The sequence below is a fragment of the Bos grunniens genome, chromosome 7 (assembly GCF_055505025.1).
Source record: "Bos grunniens cultivar Pamir isolate PY7600 chromosome 7, Bosgru_T2T1.0, whole genome shotgun sequence".
Taxonomy (NCBI): Eukaryota; Metazoa; Chordata; class Mammalia; order Artiodactyla; family Bovidae; genus Bos; species Bos grunniens.
The window spans coordinates 54,283,990-54,306,857 of NC_141171.1; the positions used below are offsets into that span (position 1 = coordinate 54,283,990).

Genomic DNA, 22,868 nt, shown 5'->3' on the forward strand with positions numbered 1-22,868 from the left:
AACATGTTTTCTTGTGTTTTTCTTTTTCTTTAGAAGGATCAGTCTGCAGTGGAGTGATTGTGCTGCACAACTTAGTTCCTAACAGAAGAAATATTGTTTCATGTTTTCAGTTGTTTGCTTAGGCTTGCACTGAGGGCCATGCGTTCCAAGGATTAGTAATGATGTTCTAGTAACAGAACAAAGACCAAGAGTAAGTAGTAAGAACTGCGAGGAAAAACTTTCTTAAGCGAGGAAAAACTTTCTTCATTACATGGTTATTTGTAGAATGAAGACCTGATTTTGTTCTGATGCTTTCTCGCTTCGTAAGAGCACACAAGGATAATAACTATGATTTGGTACATGCAGAATTAGAAATGTGACATCTTCAACTAAGGCAGTAACAGGTTTGAGACAATGTTACACTCACTGCTTTCCTCATATGTGTGTGTGTATCTAGGGCTGAAACCAGTGGCTGTGGAGTGTTTTTGAGCTTGGATCTTACTTTGATTAATTTTTTTAAATGTCCTTTCAAGACTTCTTTTTTTCTCATAAACCATTGTATTTATAGTTTTACTTGGTTTTATTTTTAGGGAGTAGAGTGGTAATATCTTATCTTCCTACAGTGCTACTCAGTAGGTAACTTCAGAGTCAAGTCTTACTGCTGGATGCTGTTGTTACTGTAATCACTTGTAATTCCATTAGAAGCTTGAATTTGGGCTTGTATCTACATCTTGTATTTTGTACCTTCATTTATTAGATTTTGGGAGTCCTCTTTGGTTTTAGTCCTCTATGTCTACTTTGTAGATTTCATCAACTGTGGTCTATTTTAGGTTTGTACTTTGATTTAGAATGGCATTGATTGTATTTTATTTCATTTTACATTAGTTTGAAGTAAATTATTTAATTTTGGGATTCTGAAATTTTGATTATTTACTGAAATTTGTAATACAGAGCTGTGAAATACTTGACAGAAACAAAAACGCTGTTCATTTCCACCTCAACTACAACAACCACATATTTCTAAATACCTTATTACCTTCTCAGAGTTGAATTCTTCTCACTATACTTAGTAACTGGAGAAGGCAATGGCACCCCACTCCAGTGCTCTTGCCTGGAAAATCCCATGGATGGAGGAGCCTGGTGGGCTGCAGTCCATGGGGTCGCGAAGAGTCAGACACAACTGAGCGACTTCACTTTTACTTTTCACTTTCGTGCATTGGAGAAGGAAATGGCAACCCACTCCAGTGTTCTTGCCTGGAGAATCCCAGGGACGGGGGAGCCTGGTGGGCTGCCATCTATGGGGTCGCACAGAGTTGGACACGACTGAAGCGACTTAGCAGCAGCAGTCCTCCTGGCTCCGGCTGCTTTCCCTTCCTCTCTCCCACGATGCTAAAACTCATTCTTTGCATCGTGATTAAGTCTCCGAGGCTCTTCCATGTAAACAGTACAAGCCCAATGTGGTCTTCAATCTGGTTCCTCTTTCTTTCCCAATTATATGCCTTCCCATTCGTCTACACAAACCATTCTTCTACACTGCCATGTAGCACTTTACACATGATACATTCTGATTTATTAATATTTTTCCGTCAACAATTCCTTTTAGGTAGGGTCCATGTCTAGGTCTCTTATATCACCAGCATCTTGTACTGTGTCCAGTATCTGTTATTGTATTTAGCTTACTTATATATTACATCTTTATATGTTCTGCAGAAGAACTTGAGGCAACTCACATGTTAGATGTTTATGAGATTACACCCAGAATACAGGTATCACCTCACTGCTACTAGAAGCTGCTGTGCAAACCCCTTTCTTTAACCCCTTTAATCTTCTCCACAAACCTACGAAATGAGTACTGTTTCCATGTTTTACTGTAGGCAAGTCAGCTTCTCTGAATCTGTTTCCTCATCTGTGACACAGTAACTACCATAGACAGGATTCACATGCCTGCCTCTCTGATACCAAAATCAGCGTTCTTAACCAGTATTCTGCCTCATGACTACCTGAGAATCTGAGGTAGAGCTAGGTTTTCAAGCTGAGGAATAAACTGCTTTCTGCTCTTAAGGGCTAAGGTGTGATGTCTCAGTGATGTACAGCAAAAGGACGCCGATGTCCTGTGCCTTCTTCACACATGATCTGCAAAAGAGTTTTGCCCAAATAAGCCTTGCCGGAGCAGGTCAACAGGTAAAAACAACTGCCTTAGAACTGTATGACAGTCTATGGATCATTTGAAAATTTAGTCAAACTAATGTTTATCTCATACTCTACAGTTTTAACACAGTAACTCCTAAGATGTTTGTAAATGCAAACAAAAGGCAGAACAGCTGAGTCTATGAAGGAAGGAAAAAAACCTTTAACACCAACTTGAACTTGGTCTAAAGCCACATACTCCCTTGCTTTCTTCAATCCCTGGTGGCTCAGCTGGTACAGAATCCACCTGCAATGTGGCACACCTGGGTTGGGAAGATCCCCTGGAAAAGGGAATGGCTACCCACTCCAGTATTCTGGCCTGGAGAAGTCAGTCCATGGGGTCACAAAGAGTTGGACGTGCCTGAGGGACTTTCACTTTCCTTAGTCAAAAAGCCAAGACTTGATTCTTCAATTGTTATATTCTTAAATTAGTATGAGAACTTCCTTACTTCTGTGTATTTTCCTCAGGTTTTGGTAATGATACCCTCACTTCACACGCTAGTTCTTAGATACACATAGAAACAATCTAAAGGAATAATTAAAGTATTTACTATATGGTAAGTACATCGCTAAACATCCCTTTCTTCATCTTCTAGGGACAAGTTTACTGATGTTCTTACCATATAGTAAATACTTTAATTATTCCTTTAAGTTGTTAGGGACAAGAAAGTAGTCTCTGCAGTGATGTAAAGATTACTTATTCCTTTCTTCCTTCCTCTTCTAAGGATGTTTGCAATGCATGCAGTTAGATGAAAAATTTAAGACTGGGAAGGTTTTCTGATAGGTGGAACAAAACACTTCCTTCATAGTAATACTAAAATTTGACACCCACTGATTTCTTAGTTCTACAAGCCAAGATCGACGGCTAGGTACTTTAATAAATGGATTATATCAAATAATCCTTACTTCTAGTCCATTTTACAAACCAGAATATAGGAATGAAGCCATGTGCCTGCCCAAAGTTATATTAGCACAACCTGGAATTGAATTTGAATTCAGCACCATCTGATTCCAAAATCCATGCTCCTTACCCTCATCACTGTGTTATCTGGCAGGGACCTGCAGGGTAACATCTGTTCAGCTTGACAGAATTCTTTTTTTTTTTTTTTTTTTAACTTTTTTAATTTTATTTTTAAACTTTACATAATTGTATTAGTTTTGCCAAATATCAAAATGAATCCACCACAGGTATACATGTGTTCCCCATCGTGTGGGGGTCATCAGATATCAGAGTCTTGATAAAGGTAAATATAAAAATTTGTTTTTCCCTCTTCTGATTATGCTTGATATCACACTGAAGTAGAAATTATTTATAATTAAAAGATATGAAACTATTCTGGTTACTTCTGTTTTTCCTTTAGATTATTATACTGACTGAAATCTTAAATTAGCATATTCACTTCTATACTATTAAGACAATGTCACACTAGCCATTAAATACTGAGTTAATAAAATGGAGACCTTGTATCAAAAATACAAAAATAGAAATCACTACTTTGCATACTCAAAATATCATTTTTGCCCTTAGAGGAGCTTTGTAGCAATTATGCAACTACCATATTAAGACCACAGAATTTTTTGAAATGCATTTAATTTTTCTAAAATACACTGCTCCACCAAAGTTTTCAGTTGGGAATATATAATGATGTGACTAATTTCTGTATTCTTCTGAAAAATGCATAACACTTTAGCCTTAGTTAGAAAGGAGCTGTCTGGTCACACTAACAATTTTACAGATCGAAGATTTATGTCTGTTCACTACACAGGCCAACTGTTAGAGCCAAAAAACTGTAGTTATTTACTGTAAAAGTGCTGAGGTAGCAGAATTTTATATTCAACTGGATTATGTAACACTTGAAATACTCTATAATCTCATCAATATCTGAAAGTAGATGTCACCAATCCCACTGTGTAGAAACAGAAAGTTAAAAACTCAGCAATTAAAACAGAGCTAGTTAGAGAACTACAGGACCCTTTTATACAAAATACACAGGAATCTGTATTTCTATACACTAACAATAAAAGATCAGAACAAGAAATTAAAAAAAAAAACAAAAAATAAAATTCCTAGGAATAAAACTACCTCAGGAAGCAAAAGACCTATTCTCTGAAAACCATAAGATGCTGATAAAAGGAATTAGATGGCACAAATGGAAAAGATATACTGTGGTCTCAGATTGGAAGACTCAATATTGTCAAAAACAACTGTACCACCCGAGGCAATCTACAGATTCAGTGTAATCTCTATCAAATTACCAATGGCATTTTTCATAGAACTAGAACCAAAAAATCTTAAAATCTGTATGGAGACACAAAAGACCCTGAGTAGCCAAAGCAATCTTGAGAAAGAAAAACAGAACTGGAGGAATACATTGTACAAAGGTACAGTCACCAAAACAGTATGGCATTGGCACAAAAAGAAATACAGATCATGGTACAGGATATAAAACCTACACATCTGTGGTCAATTGATCTATTATGACCAGAGAGGCAAGACTATACAATGGAGAAAGACAGTCTCTTCAATAAGTGGTGTTTGGGCAATGGGACAGCTACATTAAAAAAAAAAAAATGAAACTAGAACATTCTTTAACAACATACAGAAAAATAAACTCAAAATGGGTTAAAGACCTAAATGTAAGATTGGGTACTATAAAGACTCTTAGAGGAAAACACAGGCAGAACAGTCTTCAACATAAATCACAGCGATATCTTTTTTGATCATCTCCTAGAGTAATGGAAATAAAAAACAAAAGTAAATCAGACCTAATTAAACTGAAAAGCTTTTGCATAGCTATAAACAAAATGAAAAGACAACCCAGAGAATGAAAGATAATATTTGCAAACAATGTGACTGACAAGGGATTAATCTCCAAAATTTAATAGCTCATGGGGCTTAATATTAAAAAAAAATGGGTAGAAGACCTAAATAGGTATTTCCCAGGAGAAGACATACACATGGCCAAGAGGCACATTACAAAGATACTCAGCATCGCTATTGAATGGGAAATGCAAATCAAAACTTCACACTGTCAGAATGGCCATCAAAAAGTCTGCTAACAGTAAGTGCTGGAGAGGGAATGGAGAAAAGGGAACCCTCCTACACTGCTGGTGGAAATGTAAATTGGTACAGCCACTATGAAGAACACTATGGAATTTCTTTAGGAAACTAACAATAGAGCTACCATATGATGCAGCAGTCCCACTTCTGGGCATTTATCTGGAGAAGAAAATGGTTCAAAAGGATACATGTAGCCCAATGTTCACTGCAGAGCTACTTTCAATAGCTAAGGCTTGAAAGCCACCCAAATGTCCACTGACAGATGAATGGATAAAGATGACGAGGAACACACATAAAATGGAATACCACTCAGTCATTAAAAAGAATGAATAATGTCATGTTCAGCAACTTGGATAGACCCAGAGTATCATACTAAGTCAAGTCAGAGAAAGACAAACATCCTATGGTATTTGCTTATAGTTGGAATATTTTTAAGATACAAATATGCTTATTTGCAAACAGAAACAGACTCATGTACTTAGAGAAGAGACTTATGGTTACAAGGAGTTGGGGGGCAGCATGGGGAGAAGGGATAGATTGGGAGTTTGGGATTGACATGTACATACTGTTATATTTAAAATATATAACCAACAAGGGCCTACTGTATAGCACGGGAGAACTCTGCTCAATACTATGTAATAACCTAAATGTGAAAAGAATTTGAAACAGATACATATATAATAACTGAATCACTCTGGTGTACACATGAAACACAACGGTAACTGACTATACTTCAACGTAAAATAAAAAGTACTACTTCTGAGAGGCAAAGTAAACACTTGAATTCTAATATAAAAAAGTATTTCAATGTGTTTTCATTTTAAAAATCTACTGCTTTTTCAATTTTTTAGCACATACAGTATAGATTAAATTAGTACATTATAGTAATAATAGGATGTTATGAAACTAAGGTCAAGTGATGCCCAAATAGTTACCATCAGTCTAGAATTATTAACTTCCACCCATACTCGTTTATTATCTATTTGCCATACATTCTCCAGACATAGATAAAAAAGTCTGACTATATTTTGAAAACATAGGTGAGTTGTTTTAAAATTCAGTACTTTCCTTAACTTTAGTAAGATTCTTTGGTAAATTATTGGAGAAGGGAAAGGCTACCCACTCCAGTATTCTGGCCTGGAGAGTTCCATGGACTGTATAGTCCATGGAGTCACAGAGTTGGGCATGACTGAGTGACTTTCACTTTGACTTCACTTTGGTAAATTAAACATAATCAAAACATACTGAAAATATAATGTACTGTGGCACTGTATATAATGCATATGTACTATGACTTCAGTGTTTGTCTATATACAGATTTTTTCAGTAGAATTTTATAAATAACAGTGATAAGCAACATTAGCTATCGTGTAGTTTCACTTTGCTGAATTTAGTGATAAAGAACAAGCAAGCTTTGATTTGTTTTCTGTAGATTATTGCAGTTCAGTTTAGAATGTTATAGAAGTAACTTCTATTTCTTCCAAAATGGTGTATTTCAGAGACCTTAAAGGAATAGAAAAGAAACTTTGAAAGCAAGTGATGGCATGATTTTTGCCTTACGTTTTGGGCATAATCCTATAAAAATTTCCAGGGCATGAGCAGTACTTTTTCAAGAACAAATAAACGGTAGCTACTGTGGTACGAATCTTGCAGTCTGCAAGCTCTGAATCTGAGATGTAATTATGATTCAGTAATTAATTCTTTCTGTAAAATAATTTGCAGAAGATTTAAAAACAAAACCAACACTGTATTCTCACAGAATTATCTTAAACATTTTAACAAAACTTTGATCTTCACAGAAGTATTACAAAAACTGTTCTTTTAACTAACCCTTCCTTAAGAGCATATGAATAGTCAGCCATCAGAGAGTGTTTTAAAATTGAGTTCTTATGTAAGCAGCTAGTTCTGTATGCAGGAATCAGAATACCAGTGCAGATCTGACAACTTTGAAATTTTAATTTTTCTCACAGTGTCCAAAAAGAGTAATATGAAGGCAAGAATTTTATTTCTGAAATGTAGTATAAGCCTGAAAAAAATGATAGTTATAGGATAAAGAATCTGAAAGGCTCACACTTGGGTGCCACTGCAGTGGGTAGCTAAAATGACTGGCTGACTTCAAGTTTGCTTGTGGACTTGAAACTCTCATTTGGAATAGGAAAAAAAAAATTTTGGTTCTCTACCTGCTAGCATCAACAAATAACATCATGTACAGTAGAGTGTTACATGCTAAGGCAGTTCGATTTTTCATTCATGTGGAAAAGGAAAACTGAATAAACTCAATGTAACTATGATCTCCACACCAGAAAAACTTGTTATGGTGTCCATTCATAAAAAGCCCAGACTATCTATAATCTACCCCAAGGTTATTGCTTTACATTCATTTAGAAATGTGTAATAAACATTAACTTGCCAAATTAAACTGGAAGATACTTTTTAAAACTGTAAAAAATGATATTCAGTTAACAAATTTGGAAAACACCAGAAAGTTTAAATTAGAAAAAAGCCATCTTAATTTTTGTTAGAGAAAACCCAGCAAACACGTGCATGCTGCTGCTGCTGCTGCTAAGTTGCTTCAGCCATGTCAGACTCTGTGCGACCCCATAGACGGCAGCCCACCAGGCTCCCTGTCCCAGGGATTCTCCAGGCAAGAACACTGGAGTGGGTAAACACTTCCGTACAAATCCTTGTTTATTTTGGGGATAACGTTATAAATGGCTCAGCTTTTTATATGTGAGGCATGGTTCACTTGTTGCTAATTATTTAACATTTTTGAGGAAACATCCTATATGTCAATAGACATATTTCATTACATGGTTCTTTGACAGTTGCGAAGTTTAACTTGTTAAGCTGTTCCCTCACTGTAATAGTGAAAAAATAAAGAATGACCAATAAACACTACTGCATAAACCTTTGCAAACATCTTTGATTATACACTTAATTTCAATACCTCGAAGGGCAAGGAAAGACTGGATAATTGTCGGGCTTCACACACGTGTTAAACCGCCTACCCTCCCTCGTTCCAGGAAAGCAGGCACAGGCATGTCCCCACATCCACTCCTAATAGCAAACAAATCTGGTTCACTGTCAGGTAACCATCACTGCCGATTCCTCTACTAGGGTGTTTGTCTTCTCTTGATTTGTAAGAGTGTCCTTCAGTATTTAACACTTAGTCCAACGAGGATATATCTATAAAGCCCCAATTTTAAAATTGTTCAAGTCTGATAGTAAAGTCTATGATGATCAGACCCCATACTGTTGCTCACTTGATACTTCTTTTAGCCATATTATTATTTGAAGTGTTTGTGCGCTTGAAAATAAGATGATCAGACAGATACAGTTATGATTTAAAGACAGTATTTTTAACACAAGCTTTTATTTCAGCTCCCTCTGGAGCCCAGTAAAATGAAAATAATGACATTTGTTTTAAAAGGCATAAACCTCTAAGAATAAAAAGAAAAGAAATAATATTTTGTTATATTTAGGTTGGTGGAAAAGCAATTGCAGTTTCGGACCCTGAATTTTAAATCATTAAAACTAGACTCAAACACATTTTTATTAATCAAAATAGAAGCCATTACAATCAATACATTTTTGCCTAAGAGAAATAAATTTGTTTATTCCTGTAGCATAAAAATCCATGCTTCAGGATTCAACCAACTCTTTGGACAGCATTTTCTGCCTCCTGCTGGTTGTAGAAGTGTTCTCCCTGCAAAAGGCTGTTGAGTTGTTGAGATGCTTGAAAAAGTGCTAGTGAGGTTGGCGAGAGGTCAGGAATATGGCACATGAGGCAAAACTTCCGTAGCCCGATTCGTTCAAGTTTTGAAGCACTGGTTGTGCAGTGTGTAGCTGGGTGTTGCTGTGCAAAAGAAATGAGCCCGTTCTGTTGGCCAGCGCTGGCTGCAGGCGTTGCAGTTTTCAGTGCATCTTATCGATTTGCTGAGCATACTTCTCAGATGTAATGGTTTTGGTGGGATTCAGAAAGCTGTAGTGGATCAGATAGGTAGCAGACCACCTAACAGTGAGTGACCATGACCCTTTTTTGGTGTAATTTTGGTTGTGTTAAATGCTTTGGAGCTTCTTCTTGGCCCAGCCACTGAAGTGGTCATCAGCAGTTGTATAAAATCCACTTTTTGTTGCACATCACTAATCTGATCAATAAATGGTTCGTTGATGTTGCATAGAATGAGAACACTTCAAAACGATTAGTTTTTTTGATTTGTGATCAGTTCATGAGACACCAGCTTACTGAGTTTTTTCACCTTTCCAATTTGCTTTGAATGCCAAACGACCATAGAATGGTTGACACCGAGTTCTTCGGCAACTTCCTGCATAGTTGTTAAGGGGATCAGCTTTGATGCTCTTCTCGGTTAGTCACGGTCAGCTTCTGATGGCTGGCCACTACGCTCATCTTCAAGGCTCTCATCTCCTTTGCAAAACTGCTTGAACCACCAACTGCACTGTATGTCAGTTAGCAGTCCCTGGGCCAAATATGGTGTTGATGTTGCAAATTGTCTCTGCTGCTTTACAACCCATTTTGAACTTGAATAAAAAAATTGCTCAAATTTGCTTTTTGTCTAACATTATTTCCCTAGTCTAAAATAAATATAAACAGCAAGTAATAAGTCATTAGCAAAAATGCATAGAGAGAGAAATGTGAATTAAAATAATGTATAAATAATATAACCACGTTTACTTAAGAATATATTCCAATATCAAATGGCAAAGTTCAACAATGCCAAACCGCCATTACTTTTGTTATCAGCCTACTATCACAGAAAACTGAAGGGAAAAGAGAAGAGATAATACCAGCAACATTTTATATTGGATTTGGGTGTCTGGGGTCTGTTAAGTTACCAGTGGGGAAAGCTAAGAAGCTACCTATTAATATGACAGAAATTCCAAAAGGCTCAGAAACTTGGGATGAAGGTAGGGTCAAAATCAGGAAGACTGGTGCAAAGTCAGTTTTAGAACACATACAGGTTTCTTTTTATAGAAATGGCAGGCCAGGCTATGGGGCCAACTTGCCTGACAAAAACAAACTGTTGGATAAACATTTTTGAAAAATCATCTTAACAGCACGAGTGAGGTGACAAAATAATACAGGACTTAGGCTAAAATCTAAGGAAAAACACCGGATCCACTTGTACTCTGAGAATATTTACAAATTTAGGCAAATTTGGGTTTCAAATAAAAGGAGAGAAAACCTGCTAGGAAAAAAAAGGGCAAAAACTTATACAGATACTTTATAAAATAGGAACTCCAGCATTTTATCAGCTGTTGTTAGTAATCAGGGAGACAGAAAGTACAACCATTATGAAATACCATTACATACCTACTAGATTGGCAAATGTTAAATGAAAAGAAGGAACTGTGTTTAACTGGTCCATCACTTTTAAAGACAGTCTGGCGTTAGTAAGGATGAAGACAAGAATATCCTAAGACCCAGCAACTGCACTTCTTGACATATACCAAAAAATTAATGTGTATATGCAGTAAAATGTATAACAATGCTGACAACAGCAGTTTTTGGTAGTAAAGCAAGACTAGAAACTACTCAAATGTTCATAAAAATGGAACAGATGTATAAACAGTGGTACAATTCTAAACACCAATGGACTACAAGCTAAATATAACAACATGGATGAATTATACAATGTAGAGTGGAAGAAACAACACAAAATAATACATGTAATGTTATTCTATTCATTAAAGTTAAAAAACATGCAAACTAAGTTATATTGTTTAACAGAGTGTGTATGTTGTATATAATTTAGGAGAAGAAAATGGCAACCCACTCTAGTAGTCTTGCCTGGAAAATTCCATGAATGAGGGAGCCTGGTAGGCTACAGTCCATGGGGTCGCAAAGAGTCAGACACAACTGAGCGACTTCACTTTCTTTCTTTCTATAGTTTCTTTTGGAGAAGAAGATGGCAACCCACTCCAGTGTTCTTGCCTGGAGAATCCCATGGATGGAGGGGCCTGGTGGGCTGCAGTCTACAGGGTTGCAAAGAGTTGGACACGACTAAGCAACTAACACACACACACATATAATTTGTACATAGGTAGTAAGGGAAGCACAGAAGGCGATGGCACCCTACTCCAGTACTCTTGCCTGGAGAATCCCATGGGCAGAGGAGCCTGGTGGGCTGCAGTCCATGGGGTCACAAAGAGTTGGACACGACTGAGCGACTTCACTTTCCCTTTTCACTTTCATGCACTGGAGAAGGAAATGGTGACCCACTCCAGTGTTCTTGCCTGGAGAACCCCAGGGACGGGGGAGCCTGGTGGGCCGCTGTCTATGGGGTCGCACAGAGTCGGACACAACTGAAGCGACTTAGCAGCAGCAGCATTTGAGTACATGGGCTTCCCTTGTAGCTCAGTTGGTAAAGAATCTGCATGCAGTGCAGGAGACCAGGGTTCGATTCCTAGATTGGGAAGATCTCCTGGAGAAGGAAATGGCAACCCACTCCAGTATTCTTCCCCGGGAAGTCCCACGGACAGAGGAGTCTGGCAGGTTACAGTCCATGGGGTCACAAGAGTTGAACATGACTTAACTGAGTACTTTAAAAAATTGAAGGGAAGTTCTCTGATGGCTTATAGTAAAAGGAGGTCCTCTACTTAAGCAAAGTCATTATAACAACAGTGAGTTTGAACAGAAGAGTTAAAAACAGAAGTGAATCACTCAACAACCAGAATGCCAATGAACGATGAAGAACTATGTCCATGATTGGTCTTTTCAGGAACATCTCTATACATTTTCACAGATGCTCTCAGGAACATGCCTTTCCAATACCAGAAGACAAGTCTTCTAACTGCCTCAACTCTTTTAACATAACATGCTTCATATCCTTTAGTATTAATATAGTTATTTTGTTTCACAACAAAGTGAAAGGACATTAAATATTTAATGTAAACCTGTCCTTAAATATTCTTAGAGAATTCTTTCATAATCCTTGGGAAAGAAAAGATCTATTTGAAATAAATTATGACTGAATATAGAATTATTTAATTTACAACAGATAATATACACAGATGCCCTCAATTTTTATTATGAATTGAGCTGAACTGTTGTTACTATGGAAAATTTGGGCTTGACATAACTAGAGTTTTGTGGCAAAGAAAGCAGAGAAGAAAGGAGAAATGAATGTCTTTCATCCCATGAAGCCCTGGCCCAAACCCATCTGATGCTTGTCAGGGATGACATGATTGATGAATCATAAGCTCTGCTACTGACACCACGTTCAAAAATGACTATTTGGTCTCTCAGACCTTCAGCAGGAATCCAGGACAGCTACACTCAGAACAGTATGAATAACAAAGAGGTACCTTGCAGGTGTTTCACAGAACAGCTCTGAAACATGTTTTAACAGAATTTCTTTCCTTTTGGTACTATCTCATTTAATCTGTTAATTTACTAATTTTAATCTACAATTGTTCTTAATTTTCATTTAATATGTGTTAAACATTGTGCCAAATGCAGTATAGGAATTATCATGATTATTTTTATCTTGGTGACATCTTTCATAATGGGCTCTACTAATATCCTCACTTTGAAAATAAGCAAACAGGCCCGAAGGTCAACTGTCAAGGATCACATCATCCAGGTGGTAGCTCTCTGAGAACTAGAACTGATTCTCAGACCTATGGCTGAGGAGTCTCTTTACTAAATTCTGTTGCTTCTGTCTACTTTGATGACATATCAATAATATTTACTACACATTTGAAGAATCAGTTTTTAGGAGAAGTTGAAAAAGTCATCAAAAGGCAGTAAGAGAAAAATGTTACCAAAACCAATATGTTTTGAGATGGAATCAAAGTCCCGAGCAAAGGAAGGAAGGATGACTGAATTCTTATCCAGGAGCACGGAGCTAAGAAATGTGCTCTTATACTCAGGATTACAATGAGAAGTTAGACACAAGTTCTGTTTTCATGAAGCTTCATGAATGCCCATTATAGGAGACATGCAAGGAGATGGGCAGTTGTAATACTCTGTAAGTCATGCTGCCATGGAAGAATACACAAGGACCTTTAGGTAGAGACAGGTGTCTGGAAGTGTTCCTGGAGGAGATGACATCAATGCTAAGAGCTGAAAAGGTAAGGAGGAGAGAGAAGGGGGATCGAGGGAGAACAGATAGCATGTGCAGAAGTCTTTTGACATGAGTATGGCTCTTTTGGGAAATGGAAAGACAACAGAACAGGACTAGGAAAAATACTGAAGAGCATTAGAAGGTACTATCTAACCCAAGGTCCAAAGAGACCTGAAGTCACGAAGTGCAAATGTTCGATAGTGTCTCAGGAAAGGTAGTAAGACAGAAACTTTGGTAACACAGCGGTCACAGTGCGTTTTCATACTGAGAACGGCACAGCATTTCAGTGCAAAGCAGATCCCTGTCCCCTCTCCCAGACACGGGCAGGCAGAGAGATCCACATGTCCTGTCACCAACTCACTGGGTGACATCCGTAAGCTATTTAGCTTCCCTGGAATTTGAAGAGCTCTCTTCTGTGACAGATAAAGCCACTTCTCTTGCAGGTGGCAGGAGCTGAACCTGATACTTTTCTCAGGATTCTTTCAGTTCTAACATCCATGATTCTCTAAGACACATAATGGCAGACAACCAGAGGTGAACACCACCACCACCACCATCTTACTGAGAACCAGTAATAGTAGGTGTGTGTTAAGGGCCAAACAGTGTGAGTGAACTCAGTATTCCTTACCTTAAATCAGACCATATGAAGTAGGTACTATTAAGGCAGGTAATATTACTATCCCCACACAGACAAGGAGAACGCAAACTCAGACGTTACCTGTCCAAGATCCTACAGCCAGCTACCAATGGAGTCCAATTCCTCCTCCAGGCATCCCAGCTACAGAGGCCATGCCCCTAACCAGCAGCACGTGCTTGGCGCTGCCTCTCTCCACGCACCGTTAGAGCAGTCGTCACACTACCATCAGCATGATTATACTGAACCTTTCAAAGTCTGTTCACGTTAGCAATGCCGAAGAGTAGTATTATCCCTATTTAGAGATGAGGTAACTGAAGCTCTGCAAGGCCCTGAGGGATTTAGTGATGGCACTAAGACTAAGATTCAGGTTTTATAATCTCTATCTCTGTGCTCTTTCAAATACAGCAAATTATATAAATTTAAAAAGCCAACATCATAGAAAGATAAATTGCATATGTTCTCACTCAACCGTAGTTAATTAATTTATAAAAGGATGATTAATAAAAAGATTTTACTTTTATAAGTTAGTAACTTTAGGCGAGGATTTTTTTTCTGAATTACACTTCTATTAATTATGTTCCTATAAGGTATAACCTGGAGCAATCTTTAAGTTACTTTACTGTGATATAGTACTTAGCATTTAAATATTATATATTCCTATGTCTAGTTTGGGGAATCCAGATTTTAAAAGGACTGAGATAAATTAGCCATGAAAGAGAAAAACAAACTCCTTATAGTCTTCCATAACTTATCATCACTGTACAACAGTCTGCCTTTCTCTAACATGAAGTCAGTTCTTAAATTTTGTTTCAGTGGATGTTGTTAGCACACAAGTCAACCAAATAGAACCATATGAAAATAACAGCAATGACAACAGTAAATACTGAGTAATTACTATGTACTAAATACCGGTCTAAGTATTTCAAAAATATCAGCTCTTTCTAATCCTTACAAAAACCTTACCTTATTCAGTCCTCACTACAATCATATGAGGCAGATATTATTATTACCCCAAAGCAGACAAGGAAAATGCTTCAGAGAAGTTTACCTGCTCAAGGTGTTATAACTAGCAATTAGTGTAGTCAAATTTCTTATTTCATGCCTACATTATTATTATTGGCCCCATTTTATGGATGAAGAAATTTGACTCAGGTCAGGTAATTTTCCTAAAGAAAGAGATACAACCAGAAAATAGCTGTATCTGGATCCCAAATGAGGTAACACTCCAGATGCCACTGTTAACCACTATGCTAAACATACAATGATACAATATTATACCTTTAATAAAGAGCTGGTATTTAGGAAGCATCAGAATTCTAAATCTAGGTTATCAAGTTACTGGAAAGCTAGATAACAAGAGATTAAGCTGATAGCCACTTGGTTAAATAGCAGCTGTGGTCAGCCGAGGGCTATGTTAGGGTCACTATCCCACTGTTTTCCTTTCTTCCCCCTTCCTCACAACAAACTGATTTCCAGGGCATTTTCCATTTTAAGTATGGAAGTCTCCTAATTTGTTCCCACCTAGGTCCTACAGGGGCCTCCCAGGTGGTAAAGAATCTGCCTGCCAAGCAGGAGATGCAGGTTTGATCTGTGGGTCAGGAAGATTCCCTGGAGAAGGGAATGGCAACCCACTCCACTATTCTTGCCTGGGAAATCCCATGGACAGAGGAGCCTGGTGGGCTATAGTTCATGGGCTTGCAAAGACTCCGACACAACTCAGCGATGAAACAAGAGCGAGGTCCTACAGACCTCACACCCTCAATCCTTAGAGAGTGGGTCTCTCAAAGAAAAGGTGAGACAAGACAGAAGAGGAAAATAGGTCTCTATTCAACTACTTAAAAAGTCAACATCGGTTTGATTTCCTTATCTACTATGCCATGAGTATCTTAAAATAATTTGATAAAAGGCCTATGGCCTTGAACAATATATAGGAAACTGGATTTTTGTATTTTTATAATAAAATTATAAATCTAGAAAATTAAAATTTCCTAAATTTGGATACTCTCTAGATTATAAAGATTGCCACCAAAATAATTTTCAGATCCCAGGAATGGTTAAAGTGAAACATTCTTAAAATATATTAATAAAGTATAGCAGCAAAACTGAAATGACGAGATGCTTCAAAACTTTATAATACTTTTTTGAACTAAAAGTGTAGCAAGTAGTTCTTAAATTTAGGGGGAAAAATTAGAATCAGAAAATCAAATAAGATTCTTCTGTAATTAAAGACTGCTTAGCAGAAACACAGTAAATGTTAAAGAGTTACTGAAAACTGGTTTCTAAGGTTACCGAAGCAGCAGTAAGAGGGTGACCTTATATGTGCTCAGTGTTCATGCTTTACAGCACAGGCTTCACTCAGTAAGCAGCACTGTAAGGTACATCCCTTTTCAAAGGAGAAGCTCTTCTTAATGGGAAGTCTCCCACTTCCACTGGACTCTTCCTGATCCCTACATGTAACAGTATATAAAATGTATATATGATAAAGAAAATACCAAATATCCACATACCCATAAATATAAAAATCTCTTGCAAACTATGTTTAATTGCAATATATTCTAATTGTCTTTTATTATAAAGTGCTAAGAAAGTAGAGACTAAAATTCAAGATACTCTCATCTGGTTACAAAAGAGAACATTTTTATAAACTGCAGTCATTACCATTTGTAAAAAATGAAACTGGAATTAGTACTGGCATTTTCTCCCTATTTCTAACTTAAAACACAAAGAGAATAAAAAAAAAAAAAAAACTTGCACATGAAAACTGACTACTTAAGCCAGTGTCACTACTCGTGTAGGCCCCAAGTCTTATGGTAGTTATTTTTACAGGGTTATCAAATTGTTAAAAGAATTAAAGGTCTTCTTCTTCACTTCTAAGTCCCACTTAAATTACATGACATTTCGATCTGTTATAGACATCAGAGGGTATACACAAAGACTTTTTGGGAAAACTATTTTACTATGCATAGAAGTGGAGACTGCCAAAAGCTTAATTAGGCAGGATCTTTTGGTACCCAAGGATTTCAGCCTAAAAAGGCCACTTCCTCTCCCAAGGCAAGAATGTGCAATCACATTCCCACTGTAGAAACTTAAACCAAACTGTACATGGAGGAATATCATCTGGTGAAATGACACTGATACTTTCAGGCAGGTACAAGCTGTATCAAATATATGCTACTAAAATGCAGCTTTTATGCAACCCCTTAAAATCCAACAGCTTTGTTTTGTAGAGGATAAAGTCCTAATCTCTTCAGTTAGCAAATACAGCTTTCCACAGACTGTGCCCAGTCTGCCTTTCCAGGCTGAGCTTTTACTCCTTTAAGTACACACTCTAGTGTTAGCTTCCAAACTCTGTGCTCCAGCCAGGTTATCTGAATTCCTGTCCATTAGTGTCTTTTTTAGTCTGAGGCCTAGACCCTCAAAATACAAGTAGTCTGATAGAGTTACTCTGCACACAAGTCTTCAGTATTCATCTAAAATCTTGAGTCTCCATGCAGATTTAAAAATTTTCCAGCCCACAGTTACAATGATAGATTATCCATTGCTTTTGTCTCACATCTTCAGCTCACCTTTCTTACAGCATATTTTGGGACTTCAATTATAATATTTGAAATGTGATTTCTGATAAAACTACCGAAAATGCCCATTGAAACTATAAACTACAACATTAAGTGACTAAGAACCAGGGCAAGTTATAAGGTACTGTAATACTACTTTAAAAACTGATTTAATTATCAGATAAACTGGTAGGGGTGATTCTCATTATTTGAGTTTCCATATTTGCAAGTTCACCTACTTCCTAAAATTTATTTTTAACTCCAGAGTCAATGCTCACAGTGTTTTCCTGGCCTTTTGTGGATAAGCAGAGAATAGTGAAAATTTTGAGTTGCTTAATGAATAAGTTCCCAGCTGATGTCAAACAAAATGGCACTATGAAACACTCTTTTTGTTTCAGCTCTCATACTGCAAACAAGTGTCCTTTTTGTGGTATATTTAATGCCATGTTTTTGCATTTTTGTGCTTTTTGTTGGTGACTTTGCTGTTTAAAATGAAGTGGTTAGTATTCCTAAGCATAAGGTGGTTGTACATTAGGGAGGAATGATGTGTATCAGGGAAGCTTTGATCAGGCCTGATTTACAGTGCTACTGGCCATGAGTTCAATGTAAATAAATCAGTGATATTTATTAAAAAAGGTATCTTTAGGAACACACACAAAACAGGGTTACACACTGATACGTTGGTTAGAGTATTGTGAATAAAAGCTCATAGAAACCTAATCCTGTATTTCTCCTGGTAGCAAATGCCTCTCAATATTTGCTAATTCACATTGATACTACTGTGGAACCTAATTAGAGGGAATAGTGAGAACAGACATCCAGAGGATGAGTATCACACTCATTGAAAAGGATGATTAGATGAGGGGTCAGCTATTTGTTTCTGTAAAGGGCTAGACAGTAAATATTTTAGGCTCTGTGGGCCATGTGTCACATACTCTTTTTGTTTGTTTTTACTGTCCTTTAGATCTGTAAAAACCATTCTTGGCTCATGGCTTTAGGAGGGCCAGATTTGGGCTGTGGGCTGTAGGCTTGCCAACCTCTTAGGTGGATCTGGATGCAGTATCCACATCCGTCTACTCATCCGTTACGTACATCGCTCCATCTGTCCATTTATATACGTTAGCTCACTCCTTCAGTCAACAGATTATTATATGAGTATACTTTTTTCAATATATTAATTGATTTTCCTTTTTAAAAACAATCTAAGGGCTCAATTTAAAGTTTCTATATGAATATAAACAGAGAATGGGTTTTGGTATGTTTACGATATTTATAAATATTCTTCCAGAAATGGATTATTGGCAGAGGAAAGCATCTAAATAATTACTTTTCTCTCCATGCATGCCATCTGAGTGAAATGTTATACAAATTCCTAATTACTGTTGAGTAATATATGGTAAACACTGAAGTAAGGGATGGGGGTGGGTAGAGAAGCCTCTTAGAATCCAAAGGATTTTTCTCTTCTTCGCCCTCCTAAGTCTCTGAGAAAGAATGGAGAGGGTCAAAGATGATCATACTGTCTTTTTGTAAAGGTGGTTAAAAATGGTAACACAATCTTCCTTAGCTACACTGCTTTACAAAAACCCATGCTTCCCCATTGATACCATTTTCCTTACAATACTGTCTGATGATGGCTACTGCTTCTCTGTTTCCATTTCAGCTTAAAGGCCAAGAAAAAGAGTTAGAAACCTCTTCTTTCACTCCATCATTGCCGTTCCTCACTACCATGACTCAATCAGCCCTTAAGTGTGAGATCTGTATGCACATGGAGTAAGGCTTATCTTTCCCTCCCCTAATCCTTTTCTTGGTAGATTTATCATTTTACTCCTTCTCTAGGTCTACATTCATTCATTACAATCCCAAAGAAAGGCAATGCCAAAGAATGCTCAATGGCACTCATCTCACACGCTAGCAAAGTAAGCCTCAAAATTCTCCAAGCCAGGATTCAACTATATGTGAACCGTGGACTTCCAGATACTCAAGCTGGATTTAGAAAAGGCAGAGGAACCAAAGATCAAATTGCCAACATCTGCTGGATCATCAACAAAGCGAGAGAGTTCCAGAAAAACATCTAGTTCTGCTTTATTGACTATGCCAAAGCCTTTGACTGTGTGAATCACAACAAACTGGAAAATTCTGAAAGAGATGGGAATATCAGACCACCTGACCTGCCTCTTGAGAAACCTGTATGCAGGTCAAGAAGCAACAGTTAGAACTGGACATGGAACAACAGACTGGTTCCAAATCGGGAAAGGAGTATGTCAAGGCTATATATTGTCACCCTGCTTATTTAACTTATGTGCAGAGTACATCATGCGACGTGCTGGGCTAGACGAAGCACAGGCTGGAATCAAGATTGCCGGGAGAAATATCAATAACCTCAGATATGCAGATGACACCCTTATGACAGAAAGCAAAGAAGAACTAAAAAGCCTCTTGATGAAGGTTAAAGAGGAGAGTGAAAAAGTTGACTTCAAACTCAACATTCAGGAAACCAAGATCATGGCATCTGGTCCCATCTCTTCATGGCAAATAGATGGGGAAACAGTGGAAACAGTGAGGAAACAATGGCAACAGTGAGAGACTTTATTTTTTGGGGCTCCAAAATCACTGCAGATGGTGACTGCAGCCATGAAATTCAAAGATGTTTACTCCTTGGAAATAAAGTTATGACCAACCTAGACAGCATATTAAAAAGCAGAGACATTACTTTGCCAACAAAGGGCCATCTAGTCAAAGCTCTCGTTTTTCCAGGAGTCATGTGTGGATGTGAGAGTTGGACTATAAAGAAAGCTGAATGCTGAAGAATGAATGCTTTTGAACTGTGGTGTTAGAGAAGACTCCTGAGAGTCCCTTGGACTGCAAGGAGATCCAACCAGTCCATCCCAAGGAAATCAGTCCTGAATATTCATTGGAAGGACTGATGCTGAAGCTGAAGCTCCAGTACTTTGGCCACCTGATGTGAAGAACTGACTCATTGGAAAAGACCCTGATGCTGGGAAAGATTGAAGGCGGGAGGAGAAGGGGACGAGAGAGAATGAGATGGTTGGATGGTATCACCGATTCAATGGACATGAGTTTGAGTAAACTCTGGGAGTTGTTAACAGACAAGGAGGCCTGGTGTGCTGCAGTCCACGGGGTCGCAAAGAATTGGACACGACTGAGCGACTGAAACTGAAGATCTACTTGGGAGCTTGGCTGTTTCTGGCTGTTTCTCCCCATCCTGTCACCTACTGCTATCCATTGTTCGATGATTCTGCCCACACCCAGGCCTCAGTTTCTGCTTCATTTATAGTGGTCTAAACAGTATTTCCTAAAACAAATCCAACTCTTCTTCCACCTTTTATCTTGCTCCTTTCTACATCTTTCATAGTCTTGTTTTATTCTAACTTCCTCTCTCTTACTGCTCAATTTTTCATTTATTTGTATTTATTTTTTGCATAAATATTTTTACTTAATATTAATTTTATTAAATATTTATTGAGCACCTATCATGCAGGCACTAGGTATATCACAGTGAAGAAGACAGATATATAGTCCTTTCCTCTCACAGAACTTTTAGACTAATGGCAGATAGAGACAAGTAAACAGGTAATTGTAATACAGTGAGATAAACACTAGCATAGAGAAAATGCTGGATACTGAGGAGGGGCATCTAACCCATCACAGGGGATCAGGAATTGGCTTGCTTGAGGATGTGAATTTTAGCTGGGTTTTGGCTACCGAGGAGAAAGAGGTGGCTAGCCAGGTGGAAAGGATATGTGGTTAGAGGTGGGGTGAAGTATATGAAATAGCATAATGCAAAAGCCCAGAGGCAAGAAAGAGGGAAATAATATCAGTCTGGAAAGTTACACAATAAAAAGGTTATTGCTAGATCATAATAGTTCTTGAAGCCATCGTAAACTGTGAGACTGTCCTGAAGCAGCGGGGACCCTAAGGAATTATAAACAGGGGAATCATCTGATCATCATCTGCATGTATGAATGCTGCAGCTACAGGATAGCGTATGGATCAAAGAAGGAAGCAAAGGAAGCGTGGCCTGGAATAAGGTGATTTGTCATTTTGGACATGTTGAGTCTGAGAGGACTATAACTCATCAAAGAAAATATACTCAGCAGGTAGCTGGAAATAAGGGTCAGGAGGTTGAGAGAACATGTCTGAGCTGAGATACAGAAAATACAGGTGTCCACTGAATATGGACAGGTGGTAGCTGAAGCAACAGAAGAGGATAAGATTACTGAGAGAGAGGGAGAAAGTGAGAAGAAGGCCTTGGAGGAGCTCTGAGAAACACCAAGGAGGAGGAACTTGGAAAAGAGGAGGCCAGAGAGGCAGAAGGAGGGAAACCTAGAAGGAGTATTATGTTACGAAAATGCATGGACAGAAGCCTTTACAAGTGGGACCCTGGTATGGAGCTTAGGGCTGGTACACTGTAGGTTGCTGGAATGTGTCCACTGGATTTAACAAAAGCAGCTAACTGGTAACTTTGGAAAGATGTCCGTAGTGTAGACAGAAACTAAGGTCAATCCTATGCCCAAGTGACTGTCCACGTGTTTCCTTCTCCACTGCCACCACTCCAGTTCCTGCTTTTACTACCACTTCCCTGATCTTTATCAATGGGTCGTGGGACTACGTTTCTATTTAGTCTCTCTTCTACAACTCTCCCTTCCTCAGAACAAAGCAATATATAATTTATCTTACATACGACTGCTAATTTCTTTTTTAGGTACAGCTTGGAGCAAATCAATCCTGGGTCAAAACACAATGATTCTCCACCACCTTCAGGATAAAATCCAAGCTGCTTACTCATGATGTTCAAACACTTCCAATAATTTGTACCAATCTGCGTCCAGTCATTTTGCCCACACTCCACACACCTGACTTTTAAAAAATTACCTTAAAAATTATTAAACACTTTAAAAAGTCAAAATTTTAACTATAAGCATGTTGGTTAGAGTAATTTTTCTTTCATGGAGAAAAAAAAAGGGTTGGGGGTAGACGGGTCCAGAGCTCTATTTATCCCCCCTCGTGGTCTCCTAACTCAGATATTCCCTGGTGCGCTATGGCCTGAAACAGAAAGAAGAGGCAGTGGTGTCCTTCTAACAATTAACAATGCATTTTATAAACTGTTTTTAGAAAACATTTCCACCCTATTATCAGTTCATTCTACTACATTCTCAGTGAAGTAAAATGACAAGAAAAAGAAATGATGGTTTTCTTTTCAAAGGCTTCCCCCTTCCCAGTCTTGGAGAAGCCGTCCAGCAGTTTCTAATAGGAAGACAGTAGTTTGTACACACTGCCCTAGACCAGCAAGTGTCATACTTGCCAGTTACACCACAGGCTTATTAGGAACTAATTACATGGGT

At 37.9% G+C, this 22,868-nt stretch overlaps 2 protein-coding genes across 19 annotated transcripts in view; one reads left to right on the top strand and one right to left on the bottom strand.

Annotated features, from left to right (window-relative positions):
* The window catches only part of LOC147369579 (uncharacterized), a 97,887-nt gene extending 75,443 nt beyond the window's left edge, over positions 1-22,444 (top strand). For all 9 annotated transcript variants that reach the window (XR_015167608.1, XR_015167606.1, XR_015167607.1 and 6 more), the window contains one exon: positions 34-22,444. Coding sequence is in view for 2 of the 9 variants with exons in the window: in XM_086412201.1 (XP_086268327.1) it covers positions 34-82 (49 nt within the window). In the remaining 7 variants the exon portion in view is untranslated. The remainder of the gene's footprint in view (positions 1-33) is intronic.
* The window catches only part of NR3C1 (nuclear receptor subfamily 3 group C member 1), a 119,941-nt gene that overhangs the window by 42,848 nt on the left and 54,225 nt on the right, over positions 1-22,868 (bottom strand). The gene's annotated exons all lie outside the window — the stretch shown is intronic.